Source organism: Etheostoma cragini, chromosome 10, assembly GCF_013103735.1.
Source record: "Etheostoma cragini isolate CJK2018 chromosome 10, CSU_Ecrag_1.0, whole genome shotgun sequence".
In the NCBI taxonomy this organism is placed as follows: Eukaryota; Metazoa; Chordata; class Actinopteri; order Perciformes; family Percidae; genus Etheostoma; species Etheostoma cragini.
The window spans coordinates 14,297,438-14,310,461 of record NC_048416.1 but is presented as its reverse complement, the minus strand read 5'-3'; the positions used below and the strand labels follow the sequence as shown (position 1 = coordinate 14,310,461).

General features: G+C 38.1%; 2 protein-coding genes and 1 long non-coding RNA gene across 5 annotated transcripts; 2 read left to right on the top strand and 1 right to left on the bottom strand.

Moving 5' to 3' along the window:
* Window positions 1-16: 16 nt before the first annotated feature.
* Window positions 17-1,827, top strand: LOC117952091 (C-X-C motif chemokine 6-like). Its single transcript, XM_034884195.1, has 4 exons — window positions 17-239; window positions 360-471; window positions 755-832; window positions 1,714-1,827. Exons 1-4 carry the CDS (start codon window positions 173-175, stop codon window positions 1,769-1,771), a joined length of 315 nt encoding a protein of 104 aa, XP_034740086.1. The 5' UTR covers window positions 17-172; the 3' UTR covers window positions 1,772-1,827.
* On the bottom strand, window positions 1,427-12,236 carry LOC117952092. Its single transcript, XR_004658311.1, has 3 exons — window positions 12,212-12,236; window positions 6,393-6,397; window positions 1,427-1,651 (listed from the first exon to the last, which is right to left on the bottom strand). It is a non-coding gene; the product is annotated as an uncharacterized LOC117952092 (long non-coding RNA).
* Window positions 5,031-12,571, top strand: LOC117952090 (C-X-C motif chemokine 10-like). Of its 3 annotated transcripts, none has more exons than XM_034884194.1 (4): window positions 5,031-5,242; window positions 5,398-5,518; window positions 5,672-5,749; window positions 12,264-12,571. In XM_034884194.1, exons 1-4 carry the CDS (start codon window positions 5,176-5,178, stop codon window positions 12,340-12,342), a joined length of 345 nt encoding a protein of 114 aa, XP_034740085.1. In that variant the 5' UTR covers window positions 5,031-5,175; the 3' UTR covers window positions 12,343-12,571. The 3 variants fall into 3 exon arrangements, with proteins under 3 accessions (XP_034740085.1, XP_034740084.1, XP_034740082.1); XM_034884193.1 differs by lacking the exon at window positions 12,264-12,571 and adding an exon at window positions 5,936-6,271 and having other exon boundaries at window positions 5,034-5,242; XM_034884191.1 differs by lacking the exons at window positions 5,031-5,242; window positions 5,398-5,518; window positions 5,672-5,749 and adding exons at window positions 11,203-11,412; window positions 11,575-11,692; window positions 12,000-12,077 and having other exon boundaries at window positions 12,264-12,570.
* Window positions 12,572-13,024: the final 453 nt, after the last annotated feature.

Genomic DNA, 13,024 nt, shown 5'->3' with positions numbered 1-13,024 from the left:
CACACACACACACACACACACACTAACATCCACCAGAAACAAACTTTGCCCTCTTTGACTCTAGCTAATCTCTCTAGCTGTGTTTAATACAGCTTCTTTGGATCATCTTTTCCACAAGGAGCAAGATCTTTTGCAAGCACTATTATCATCTCGACCAAAGAAGAAACCAACAATGTCCAGCTTCATGAAAGTCTTTCTGCTCCTGGCTGTCATAGTCTACATCTCTAAAGCCCAACAAGGTTTGTTTGTTGAAAGACACTGAGAAGAAAAATATTGAATTTTTGACACATTTCAACATGTTTTGGTAGCTTTTAGAAGAAATTAAATTACTGTATTCCTCCCTTTTTACATAGTACAAGAACAAAGGCAGTGTCTGTGTCAACGTGTAAGGAATGGAATTGGCTCAAAGACGGACGTAAAGGACATCCAGATCTACCCAGCAAACACCATCTGTAACAAAGTGGAGATTGTGTAAGATGAATCATCTTTAATTGAGAAATTAGAAAATGATGATTGGTGTTTGCGTTTTTTGGGCTAATGGGCTTGTATCTTCCTCAGCAAACCTGAAACCATGACACTTAGAGTGGCATTTTTGCGGGCCTCAGTGAAAATTATAATGAACTCCCGCTAAAGCAAAAATAACCTTTACCTTTAAGGCATGTCTATTCATCAGCCTACCTGCCAGAATCATTTGTGTATCTGTTTATCTACCATGGTTGGTGAAGAGAATCACCTCTACTGTTTATTTCAACAGTGTCACCATCAAAAGCGGCCTTCGCTACTGCCTGAACCCCAAGCTGACAGCAGTGCAAAAACTCATGGCTTCCATCATGTGAGTATATTTATAATAACTATGATAATAATTAAAATAATAGCTTTTTAATATAAGTGCTTCATATTAATTTAAACATAAATGGAAGATATTAAACAAACAATGAATTCCATAAAAAGCAAGTCTAAGGGCCTAAGCCTCTTGAGAAACTCTTGAAAATCCATGCTGTTTTGTCAAAACGTCATACTCAAATTAAATGTGGTACAGCTCCCAAATACATGCCATCTGGGATTTGCCTGATATCTTGTGAAGCTAACACTTTCAAAGTTTCTATTACAAGTGTCATGGTGATTCTAAGCCTCACTGACACAGAGGCTAGAATGAAGGTTTTAATTTCTTTCCGTCCAAGTCATGCATCTGTAAAATTATTTTAAAACACTGCTGTAAACACATCTGGTGAGATACAGACAACACAATAGCATAGCCACATGTCTTAACTTACAACAGAAAGAAATCCAGAAGCCAAAAGGCTAAAAAATATTCTGTGCTCTTTTCTTATTTCCTTTTGAAAAGTGCAAAGAAAAAAATACAGAGGTTTATCCTGTAAAATTCCAACACAAAAGAAGAAAGGTGACGGATGTCCAGCCTAAATAAAGGACATCCGGAACTGTCCCGGAAACAAAATGTTGTCAATGCACTCTAGACTAGTCAATTCAGATGGGGGACCCAAGCAGAAAGGGGCCCCATCAACAGATTTGTCTATTTACAGATATGAATACAAGCCTCATCTACAGAATACACTTACCACTCAACTATTATTTAAATATTTCAGTAAATCTCCCTATTTGATAGAAATAACAGTAATGAGGGACATGATGTCTTCTTCACGTGGTTGTTACGTTTTGTAATTTGTATTCTTCTTGTTTTAATGTCATTTCTAGGAAAACAAAAACCTCCACTACAACCAGACCAACTGAGATCACCTCCACCCCATATTGAAAAAAAAATCTGTTGGATCAACATGCAAATATAAAAAACATAAATTGCCCATATTAGAAGCATGTCTACTGAAAACGATTTATTCATGTTTACTGGCTTTTTGTTAAACGTTTTCTTGTTAAATCAACATAATCTGCTAAAGTAGATCCGATGCCACTGAGTTGTAAAGCTTTGAAATGCTTCATTTAGTAAGTAGTTTGTACATTTTATTTGGGGCCTGATTATGTAAACGATGTGTATGCACACAAAAAAGTGTACGCCTTTTCCCAGACATAAACTGGTGAAGGAATGATAAAGGAAGAATGTGCACCTCACTCATGCTTCAGACCAGGTGTACACACAGTGTATGACTGTATGAGTGGACATGAGGATCATGCATGTGCATCCAGTTCAGAGCTGTTAATATGTAAAACAGAATCAGGATTCCACATTATTCACGATGTCATGAATACTGTGGATCAGTCTTTTGTTATTATTTTGATTAACCTAGCAGCAAAACATTGTACGTTTAAATTAGCACAGCTTGGCTTTAACCAATTTCTAAAGAATTAAAACAAACTTAAGAAATGTAACTTGGTGGAACATCGAGCAAATATGAATGTTCACTATCAAAGAAATTCTTAAATTGCTTTCATTGTATCATGTTGTTATGTTCCTTCTGTCACAATAAAAAAAAAAGCTGAATCCTTTGACATGTCAGTAAATAAGAGTGCTAATCCTCCATTTCTAATAGATAGAAAAATGCTTTTTGATGAAATTTCAGTCAAGTTAGTTCAGATTTGCGTGGACAATTTAGATAGGGCAACAGAACGTGTGGGCTGGTTATCTTAAAGTTCTGCATGTGTCAGTGGTTAACACCTTTGGAGCGTACAAATTTGCGAGTGAAAATGTTGGCAAGTATGATTTCATTTATTTCCACTGTAGCTGCGTGGTAGTTACACTGTCCTGACATTTGTGGTTTGAATAAATCTGTATTATAAGTAATAATCCACAGTATGCAAGACAATGATGAATTCTATAATGATGGATTTGAATCCTCATTTCCTTATTATATATACTGTATAATATATATCTATATGTACATATAAATGTGTGTGTATATATATATATATATTTATATATATATATTGATAGATAATAAGTCCACTGTCAGAGAGATCTAATATGACCTCCAAAGGTCATGCAGTTTGAAAGGAAATGCTTGGTTTCAGCAGAAAAAATGGTCTAAATGTAAGTTTCAGTTTTATGTCCTCTTTCACTTTTTCTGCAAAGAGACCTCCCATCACAACTTCTTTTTCCTTCTCTATTTTTGATTTCCTTCTCTTTTCTTCTGTATTTTGACCAAAAGATGGAACAATGAATAACACATATTAAATCACACAGACAATCCTACATTCTTGTAATCTACTATTTGTACTGATGATTACATGATATAGTGCTGTGTTACTAATGTAACCAGGGCCCTGGGAAAGACATACTGTATATCTCCAAAATGTCAATGTCCAAAAGGCTTCTAGCTTTATAGAATTTGGTCTTGCTTGCTGTCACGAACTCTTCCGTTTCGGCCTGCTGTTGGCTACGTTGGCTTTGCTGACCGGGCTGGCTGTTTGTGAGGGTTCGTTAGCTGATTGGTAGACACTTGGGTGGGCCTCTACCAAGACTAGATGTATACAAGGGATGTCTGATTGTTCTCTCTCTGACTTCTCCGTCTACTAGGCTCCACACCTTCTACTCTGGGTTTGTTTCTTCTCTTCTCTTGCAGTTGTTAATCATCAACACATTTTCCACTCACCCACACGCCACCGTAACTACTGATGCCACTGATTCCATACATGTTTGGTTTCTTTTTTTTTGATAGTTCTTTAGTTTAGTTTACAATAAACAATGGTTAATTGCCATTTTAACCTGTCTGGTCTCCCTTTTGTGTCACATGCGTTGAGCCAGTTTGTGACACTTCACAGAAGTCAGAGATTGATATATAAAAACTTGGGCAAGTAAAACCAAAACTATTTCCTTGGCTGTAAACAACTTGAAGTAGGCCTAAGTGAAAAAGTGAAAGAGGACATAAAACTGAAACTTATATTTAGACCCTGTTTTCTGATGAAAACAAGCACTTCCTTTGAAACTGCATGACTTTTGGAGGGCATGTTAGAGCTCTCTGTCGTTGGACTAGAACTGGGGAATATAACAAGGAAATGAGGATCAGAATCCATCATTACTGTATTACATACTGTGGATTGTTACTTATAATACTGACTTATTCAAATCACAAATGTCAGGACAGTGTAACCACGCAGCTACAGGGGAAAGAAATGAAATCATACTTGCCGTCATTTTCACTCGCAGGTTTGTACGCTCCAAAGGTGTTAACCACTGATACACACGGAACCAAATGTTAAGATCACCAGCCAACACTTTGTGTTGTCAAATCTAAAATGTCTAAAAGCATTTTTTACCAAGTCTATTAGACATGGAGGATTAGCACTCTTGTGTACTGACATGTCAAATGATTTGATGATTGATAATTTGCTTTTTTTCCTGATTGTGACAAGAGGGACACAACAACATAGTACAATGAAATCAATTCAATGTCTTTTTTTACATCACAGAATTTTACTGTCACTAAGAAACATTCGGTTTTGTTTTGTTTTGATTGTTTTAAATGAGGTATTCATGTGAACACCATCTACTTACATGCACGCTACAGGGAGACACAAATGTAACTTACCAGCATTGGACTCATTAGACAGAAGCTTGGTGTTAACTTTATATTGCAAATCGTGATAAGCAGAAATAACAACAAAGGTGAAAGCAAGGCAATCATTACCCTAGATATGTTTTATAAATAATTTCTACATGGCCATTTTTTGGGATCTTTGTTCTTCATGTTATTAAAAATGAATGAAGTGTGCAAATGTGAAGAAAAAGAAGCATGTGTTCATTTGGTCACCTGACAATTTACACAAATAGTGTGTACAAGTTTGGTGTCAACGTTCAGTTGCAGGTTTACAATTCCAACAAGTTAAACTTTTGTCTTTACATTCTTGTTATCTTACATGACATTAAACTGTACTTTTAAAATCTTAAATCTGGTTAAATTATTAGTAGCCACAGGAAAAGACGAGTGGAATGAGTAAGTAGCTTTGGATTTTTTTGTGGTTTTTGAAGTTTCACTTTCCAGTCTCAAAGATTTTCCCTATGATCACAGGAAGTATGATGAGGTATGTGTCTAAGAAGAGTATTTAAGACCACCCCCAGCCTCTATCCCTCACAGTTCTCCTGTCAACATACTTCACTCTCTTTGACTCTAGCTAATCTCTCCAGCTGCACTTGTTTCTACACCTCCTTTCTACTATTTTCTCCACGAGGAACAAGACTTTTTTTTACCAAAGAGGAAACCAACAATGTCCAGCTTTATGAAGGCTTTTCTGCTCCTGGCTGTCATGGTCTGCATGTCTAAAGCCCAACAGGGTAAGTTTACACATCTTTTCATTATTTACAATTCTAACATAGATAATGTAAAGTTTGTTTTCTAAGTTTGCATACATCTTGGTAGCTAAAAGAAGAAATCTGTACAGTGTAATTCTAATAACATTTTTAAAAAAAATACTTGTCTTTCTTCATAGGCCATCAATCAGGAGATCAGTGTCTGTGTCAACGTGTCCATGATAGAATCGGCTCAAAGACTGACGTAAAAGACATCCATATCTACCCAGCAAACCCCTTCTGTAACAAAGTGGAGATTGTGTAAGATACACTAACATCTTTAATAAGGGAATGTGGGAAGTTCAGTGCAATAGAAAATAAGGATTATCCAATCATTTGTGTATCTGTTTATCTACCATTGTTGCTGAAGAGAATCTTTTCACCCAAGCTCACCTCTACTGTTTATTTCAACAGTGTCACCATCAAAAGCGGCCTTCGCTACTGCCTGAACCCCAAGCTGAAAGCAGTGCAAAAACTCATGGCTTCCATCATGTGAGTATTTTTACAGACATGAATCCAAGCCTCATCTCCAGAATACATTGACCACCAAACTATTCATTTAAATCTTTCAGTAAATCTAGATATTTTATAGAACCAACAGATGAGTGACATGGTGCCTTCTCCACGCTGTTGCAATGGGTCTAATGTGTGTTCTTCTGGTTTTATTGTCATTTGTAGGAAACAAAAAACCTCCACTACAGCCAGACCAACTGAGCTCCCTTCCACCCCAGGCAGCACCAACACAGCTCGCATCTGACTCTTTAGCTCCTTGGATCAATAAGAAGCTGATGATGACCTCCGACCCCAAACAAAGGCACCTTCAATTAACGTAGTGTGAAATGAATGAAACGTTTTGTCTATTTATCTTCTATTTATGCTGATGTGCACTTACAGTGTATCTCCGTTCGATTTTAATTCCTCTAATCTGTTTTTGTAAATATTTACATATCATAAACCAAGTTTTTTGCATTTTGGTAATTTCTTTGTTTTTAATAATAAAAGGAAATCAAGGAAGCAGTGAGTTCTTGTTTTCTGTTCCAAGGCTCTTACTGTTTGAGTTCTACATCAACAGTGCAACCTTGGGGTTAAGGGGTTGCCAATGCAACAAATGCACTGGCCACATGCGTCACTTTACATATCCTGTGATGTCATGCAGGATTAGGTTGCCCAACTTTAATTATCAGGGGGAGTTACCCTCTAAGGCAGGGCTAATCAATTGGCGGCCCGCGGGCCACATGCTGCCCGGAAGCAACTGCCGAGTGGCCCAGCCCGTGGTCTGCCAAGCTAGCAACACGTAAACAATGCAGAGCGGGCTGTGCAGGTAGTAGCCTAGATTAGCCTACTGTCACAATGTCTTTCTCAACACTGAAACGTAAAATTGATAATGAAAACCGTCAGTTTAACCCTGGCTGGGCTGACAAATATTTGTTTATTTTACCGCCACATCCAAACGCCAAACCGATGTGTTTAATTTGTAATGAGTGCGTTGCAGTACTTAAAGATTACAATCTGCGCTGGCACCGCGTTGAGAAAAGCCAGACTTTCTGCACCAATTTCACTGAGGGATCTCAAGAGTGGGCTGCAAAAGTACAGTTTCTTTGCATTTTACAACCGGAGCAGTACTACCATGGTGCGGTCATTCACACCCCAAGAGAGAGCTACCGCAGCATCGCTTCGTGTTTCCTGGATATTGGCAAAAAATAAAAGGCCATTCACAGACTTTGAAACCGCACAACTGGCGATTTAGTATTTGGGAAAACTTCCGCTTTTTTTAAAGAAATGGTCTGGATATGAAGCGTGTGTGCAGGCTTGTGACAGATGGGGCTCCATCCATGACAGGAAAAATGAATGGTTTGGCAGCACGTTGTCCACTGTTGCACCTTAGGGGATCTCTTTACACTGTATTGTGCATCAGTCGGTGTTATGCACAAAACTAAGCGATCAAAACGACAATGGACAGCGTGATGGCCACAATTAATTTTATTCTCTCCACATCAAGCCTCCAGCACCGCTTATTCTGCATGCTGCTGTCAGAAATGTCCGATGAAATGACTGGCCCAGCTAACTTTCTTGGTTTGAAAATCTGGCCCAACTGAATTTGTAATTGAGTAGCCCTGCTCTAAGGCGTCTTCTAGACACGATAAATGTGTCTTACTAGTACTTACAATAGTAGACACCAGTGGACACCAAAGCTGTAGGCAGACTCTGAGATTGCAGGTTCAATAACCCACCCACATCATCCCACTTAATACTGACAAGAATGGCTCAGATTACATTAACTGGGCTACACGAGACTCCAACACACACATCTTCAACCCCGCATAACAGAAGATCCATACAATCCCCACAGTTTCAAGGTTGGCAACCAATTCAGTTTCCACCCAAATGTAAAATATGGTCACAACATTTCCTTCCGTTCCAGGGTTATGGTATTGAATAATGGCCAGAAATGTGTTAAGATCATTAAGACGTCACATGGTAGTTGACCTTTGGCCTTTTGGATATAAGGGCATCAATTCCTTATTGTATCCTTTTAGACATTTGTGTGAAGTGTTGTCATAATTATCATAATTAGCATAATTAGTGTTATGTGAGGTCACTGTAACTTTGACCTTTGACCTGAATGAAATAACTTTGTCCTTGATTGAAATTAGACATTTGTATCAAATTTGAAGAAATTCCCTCAAGGTGTTCCTGAGATATTACGTTTAAAAGACTGGGACAAACTTTTGCTGGTGGAGAGGCTTAAACAAGTCCTGGGATATAGGAGACAGCATATGAAATCTTTAGTTATGGCCAAAGATGCATTTTGTGAAGTCAGAGTGATCTTGACCTTCAACCTGTAACATCTGACCAGTTCATCTTTGAGTCCAAAATGATCTTTTTGCCAAATTTAAAAATGAATTCACTCCAGGGGTCCTGAGATGTTGCTTTCACAAGAATAAGACGGACAGACAGACGGACTGATGAACAACCCAAAATGCCTCCGGCCACAGCTAATGGCAGCTAGATCACACTCACACACACACACACCCACACACACCCACACCCACACACACACGATCAAGGTGAAAACAATACCAGCCATGCTGTCTTGGCTCATAAATATTCAAACTTGCTCAGTGCAGTATGTCTGTCAGAATGAAAGTCAGTTCATCAGAGAAAGCAGCAGTATACTGTACCACTGCAAAGCACCACGTGATAAATAAATCCACCAGTAAGTCAACCAGAGAAGGTCCTGATATAAGTCACATTTTTCTACACCTACATTTATTGTGTTGGAAAAGGATTTAAATTGTGTCACAAGGTCTTCTGTGATACTGGTTTTAAAGAAGTGGCACTTGCTGACCACTTGACTGCTGTTCTTTGGTCTGTAACATATGTAGAAACAGATGAAAGTCCCTTTCACTGTTCTTTATTGTCAGGGGTGAACCCTGTGTCTTGAATTAGCACAGCTTGGCCTTGACCGATTTCTGAAGAATTCAACACACTCGGTCTCTATTTCCCGGGTTAAGAAGTGTAGGTTGGTGGAACATTGAGCAAAAAATAAATGTTTACTATCAACGAATTTTCAAGTCCAGATTTATTGAAAGTAAAAAGAACATTAGAGTTAAAGTATGTCTGTCCAACTATGATGATTTCTAAAATGCGTAGTAGGATTGTATGCTCCACTTAGTCACAAATCCCACTGTATTGTCTCAAATATATTTTGTCACCTCGCTTAAAGGGTGAGAAAATAATAATATTTAGTTACAGTCATATAGCGCTTGATCATCGGCACCTTAAAGCGCTTTAGGTGGGAGGACTACGCTCCAACACCACCGATTTATAGCACCCACCAGGGTGATGCACGGCAGACTTATGACGCCAGACGCTCACCACACATCAGCTAGGTAGAGAGAGAGGGGAACGTGTTTGGGTGGGGAAAACCGGAGCACCCAGAGTAAAAAAAAACACGCAAACACAGCACCCGGTACCTTCTTGCTGTGAGGCCACAATGTTAACCATTGGGCCACCATGCTGCTCTATATAACACGTATGCTCTCTATATTATAAAATAACATTTTCACACTTACTTTAAGGGGTTTCCAGCCATGCAGATAGTTTTGGTTTTACTTGCCTAGGTTTTGAGATAATAATCTCCAACTTATGCCTTCACCTCCAAAAGTGATAGATATATTAAAACCGGGAAGAGTAAGAACAAAATATTCTACATAGCTGAAAGCTATTGCAGGTAAGTGAGAAAATGTGTTTAATTTATTTATTTTTCTAGTTGAACTGATCATGTAAAACATGCATTTTTTCTGAAAGTTGAAATTTTGGAGACATATACGTCTTTCCAAGGGCCCTGCTTCTATCAGTACTATGGCAACACAGCATATACTGTAGTCACCTTCTGTTGCAGTTATGGTCCTCTATCATTTTCTAATACTTTTCATTGCCATTAACATAAAGAAAGCAGGCTTTACATTGTAAGTTAATTGTTTTTTACTTTAATTCCAGCTTTGTGGTCAAAATTCAGAAGAAAAGAGAAGGATGACAGATATGTCAAATAGAAAAGGCAAAAGGTGAGAAAGCGTCTTGCAGAAAAAGGGAAAGAGGACATAAAACTGAAACTCACATTTAGACCATGCTTTCTGCTGAAACTAAGCATTTCCTTTCAAACTGCATGACCTTTGGAGGTCATATTAGATTTCTCTGACAGTGGAGTTATTATCTAACAACTAGAAAATATAATAAGGAAATGAGGATCAGATTTTACCTACACTACCAGTCAGAAGTTTGGGGTCACTTACAAATTTCCATAGTACTCCATTATTAACAGAAAACCAGCTGTTCTGAGTGGGTATCTGATCTTTAATGCAATATGTACATTGCCCATTATCAGCAACCATTCATCCAATGTTCCAAATATACATTCTGTTCACTAATCTGAATTAGTTTTAAAAAACTAACTGAGAAAACATTGGGAAGCTTTTTGCAATTATGTAAGCATATAATGGAATCTGAAAACTGCTGCCCTGGTTAAAAAAAACAATGCACCTGATCTCAGCTGGTATTCTGTCTAATAATGGAGTGCAATGGAAATTTCTAAGTGACCCCACACTGTTGACTGGCAGTGTATAATACTGACTTTTTCAAACTAGAAATGTCAGGACAGCGTGACTACCATGCAGCTACAGTGGAAAGAAATTAAATCATACTTACCGTCATTTTCTTCTGAGCCCTCGCACATTGCATACGCTCCAAAGGTGTCAACCACTAATAGAGAACGAGACCTTGTTGAGCTCACCAGCCCACAATATGTGTTGCTGTTAATGTCAATGGTCCACGCAAATCTAAACTAACTTGTGTCCTGACATGTCAAATGATTCGGCATATTTTACTTTATTTCCCTGATTGTGACAGAAGCAAAATGACAACATGACACAATAAAAAAATGTAAGGTTTCTTTATTCTATATAATTGTATTGTATTGTCACCAAGACACAATGGGAAATTAAAACCCAGGGGACATAATATGGCGTCATGAACTTAGATGTTTTTCATTAAATGATTTCTAAATTACCCATATCTTTGGATCTTTGATTTTCATTGTATCAAAATGAACAACGTGTGCAAAATGTCCAAAATGATTTATTCATAGGTCACGTGGTGTTTGTACAAGTTTGATGTCAACGTTCAGTTGCAGGTTTACAATTCCAACAAGTTACACTTTTGTCTTTATATTCTTAATATCGTACGTGACATTAAACTGTACTTTTAAAATCTTAAATCTGGTTAAATTATTAGTAGCCACAGGAAAAGACGAGTGGAATGAGTAAGTAGCTTTGGATTTTTTTGTGGTTTTTGAAGTTTCACTTTCCAGTCTCAAAGAATTTCCCTATAATCACAGGAAGTATGATGAGGTATGTGTCTGAGAAGAGTATTTAGGACCACCCTCAGTCTCTATCCCTCACAGTTCTCCTGTCAACATACTTCACTCTCTTTGACTCTATCTAATCTCTCCAGTTGCACTTGTTTCTACACCTCCTTTCTACTATTTTCTCCACAAGGAACAAGAGTTTTTCAACCAAAGAGGAAACCAACAATGTCCAGTTTCATGAAGGCTTTTCTGCTCCTGGCTGTTATGGTCTGCATCACCAAAGCACAAAGTAAGTTTTTACACTTTTTCAGCATTTACAGCTCTAACATAGACAGTGTAAAGTTAGTTTTTTTACATCTGTATACATCTTGGTAGCTGTTAGCTGAAATATGTGCAATGAAAAGATTTGTAATGAAATCTAAAAAAAAAAAATCCTTGTCTTTTTCTCTAGGACATCAGTCACAATATTGTCTGTGTCACAATGTCAGGAATAGAATCGGCTCGAAGACTGGCGTAAAGGACATCCAGATCTACCCGGCAAACACCTTCTGTAACAAAGTGGAGATTGTGTAAGATAAACTAACATCTTTAATAAAGATTGTGGGAATGTGGGAAATTCAGTGCAATAATGTGTCATGATTATTATATTTATTGTGCTAATTGGAGGCTAGTATCTTCCTCGGCATACCTGGAACCATAACACCTAGAATAGCATTTGCACCGGCATCAGTTGTAGTAAAACTCCTGCTAAAACACCTTTAAGGCATTTCTAGTCATCAGCCTACCTGCCAGAATCATTTGTGAATCTGTTTATCTACCATGGTTGGTGAAGAGAATCCTTTCACCTGAGCTCACCTCTACTGTTTATTTCAACAGTGTCACCATCAAAAGCGGCCTTCGCTACTGCCTGAACCCCAAGCTGACAGCAGTGAAAAAACTCATGGCTTCCATCATGTGAGTATTTTTACAGACATGAATCCAAGCCTCATCTCCAGAATACATTGACCACCAAACTACTAATTTAAATCTTTCAATAAATCTACATAATTTATAGAACTAACAGCTGAGTGACATGATGCCTTCTCCACGCTGTTGCAATGGGTCTAATGTGTGTTCTTCTGGTTTTATTGTCATTTGTAGGAAACCAAAAACCTCCACTACAGCCAGACCAACTGAGCTCACTTCCACCCCAGGCAGAACCAACACAGCTCGCATCTGACTCTTTAGCTCCTTGGATCAATAAGAAGCTGATGATGACCTCTGACCCCAAACAAAGGCACCTTCAATTAACGTAGATGTGAAATGAATGAAACGTTCGGTCTATTTATCTTCTATTTATGCTGATGTGCACTTACAGTATATCTCCGTTCTATTTTATTTGCTGTAATCTGTTTTTGTAAATATTTATATATTGTAAACTAAGGTTTCTGCATTTGTTCATGTCTTTGTTTTTAATAATAAAATGAAATCAAGGAAGCAGTGAGTTCTTGTTTTCTGTTCTAAGTCTGTTACTGTTTGAGTTCTACATCAACAGTGCTCCCTTGTGGTTCAGGGCTGCCAATGTAAGAAATATAGGCTATTAGGCCAAATGTGTCAGTTCAAATACCCTGTGATTTCATGCAGACTTAGATTGCCCAACATTAAATATTAGGAGGATTAACTGGCCAAATTGTCTTCTAGACATAGGCCTAATTAATGGGTCTTACTAGTACTTAGCATATACCAGAGGACACCAAAGCTGCAGGCAGACTCTGACATTGCAGGTTCAGCAACCCACCTCACGTGTCCCTCTACTCTGAAGGGGTGGCTAGGATTAGTTGAGTCTCATAGGCTGTGATGCTACACACACACACACACACACACACACACACACACACACTTGGATTTATTGCCAAGTTTGC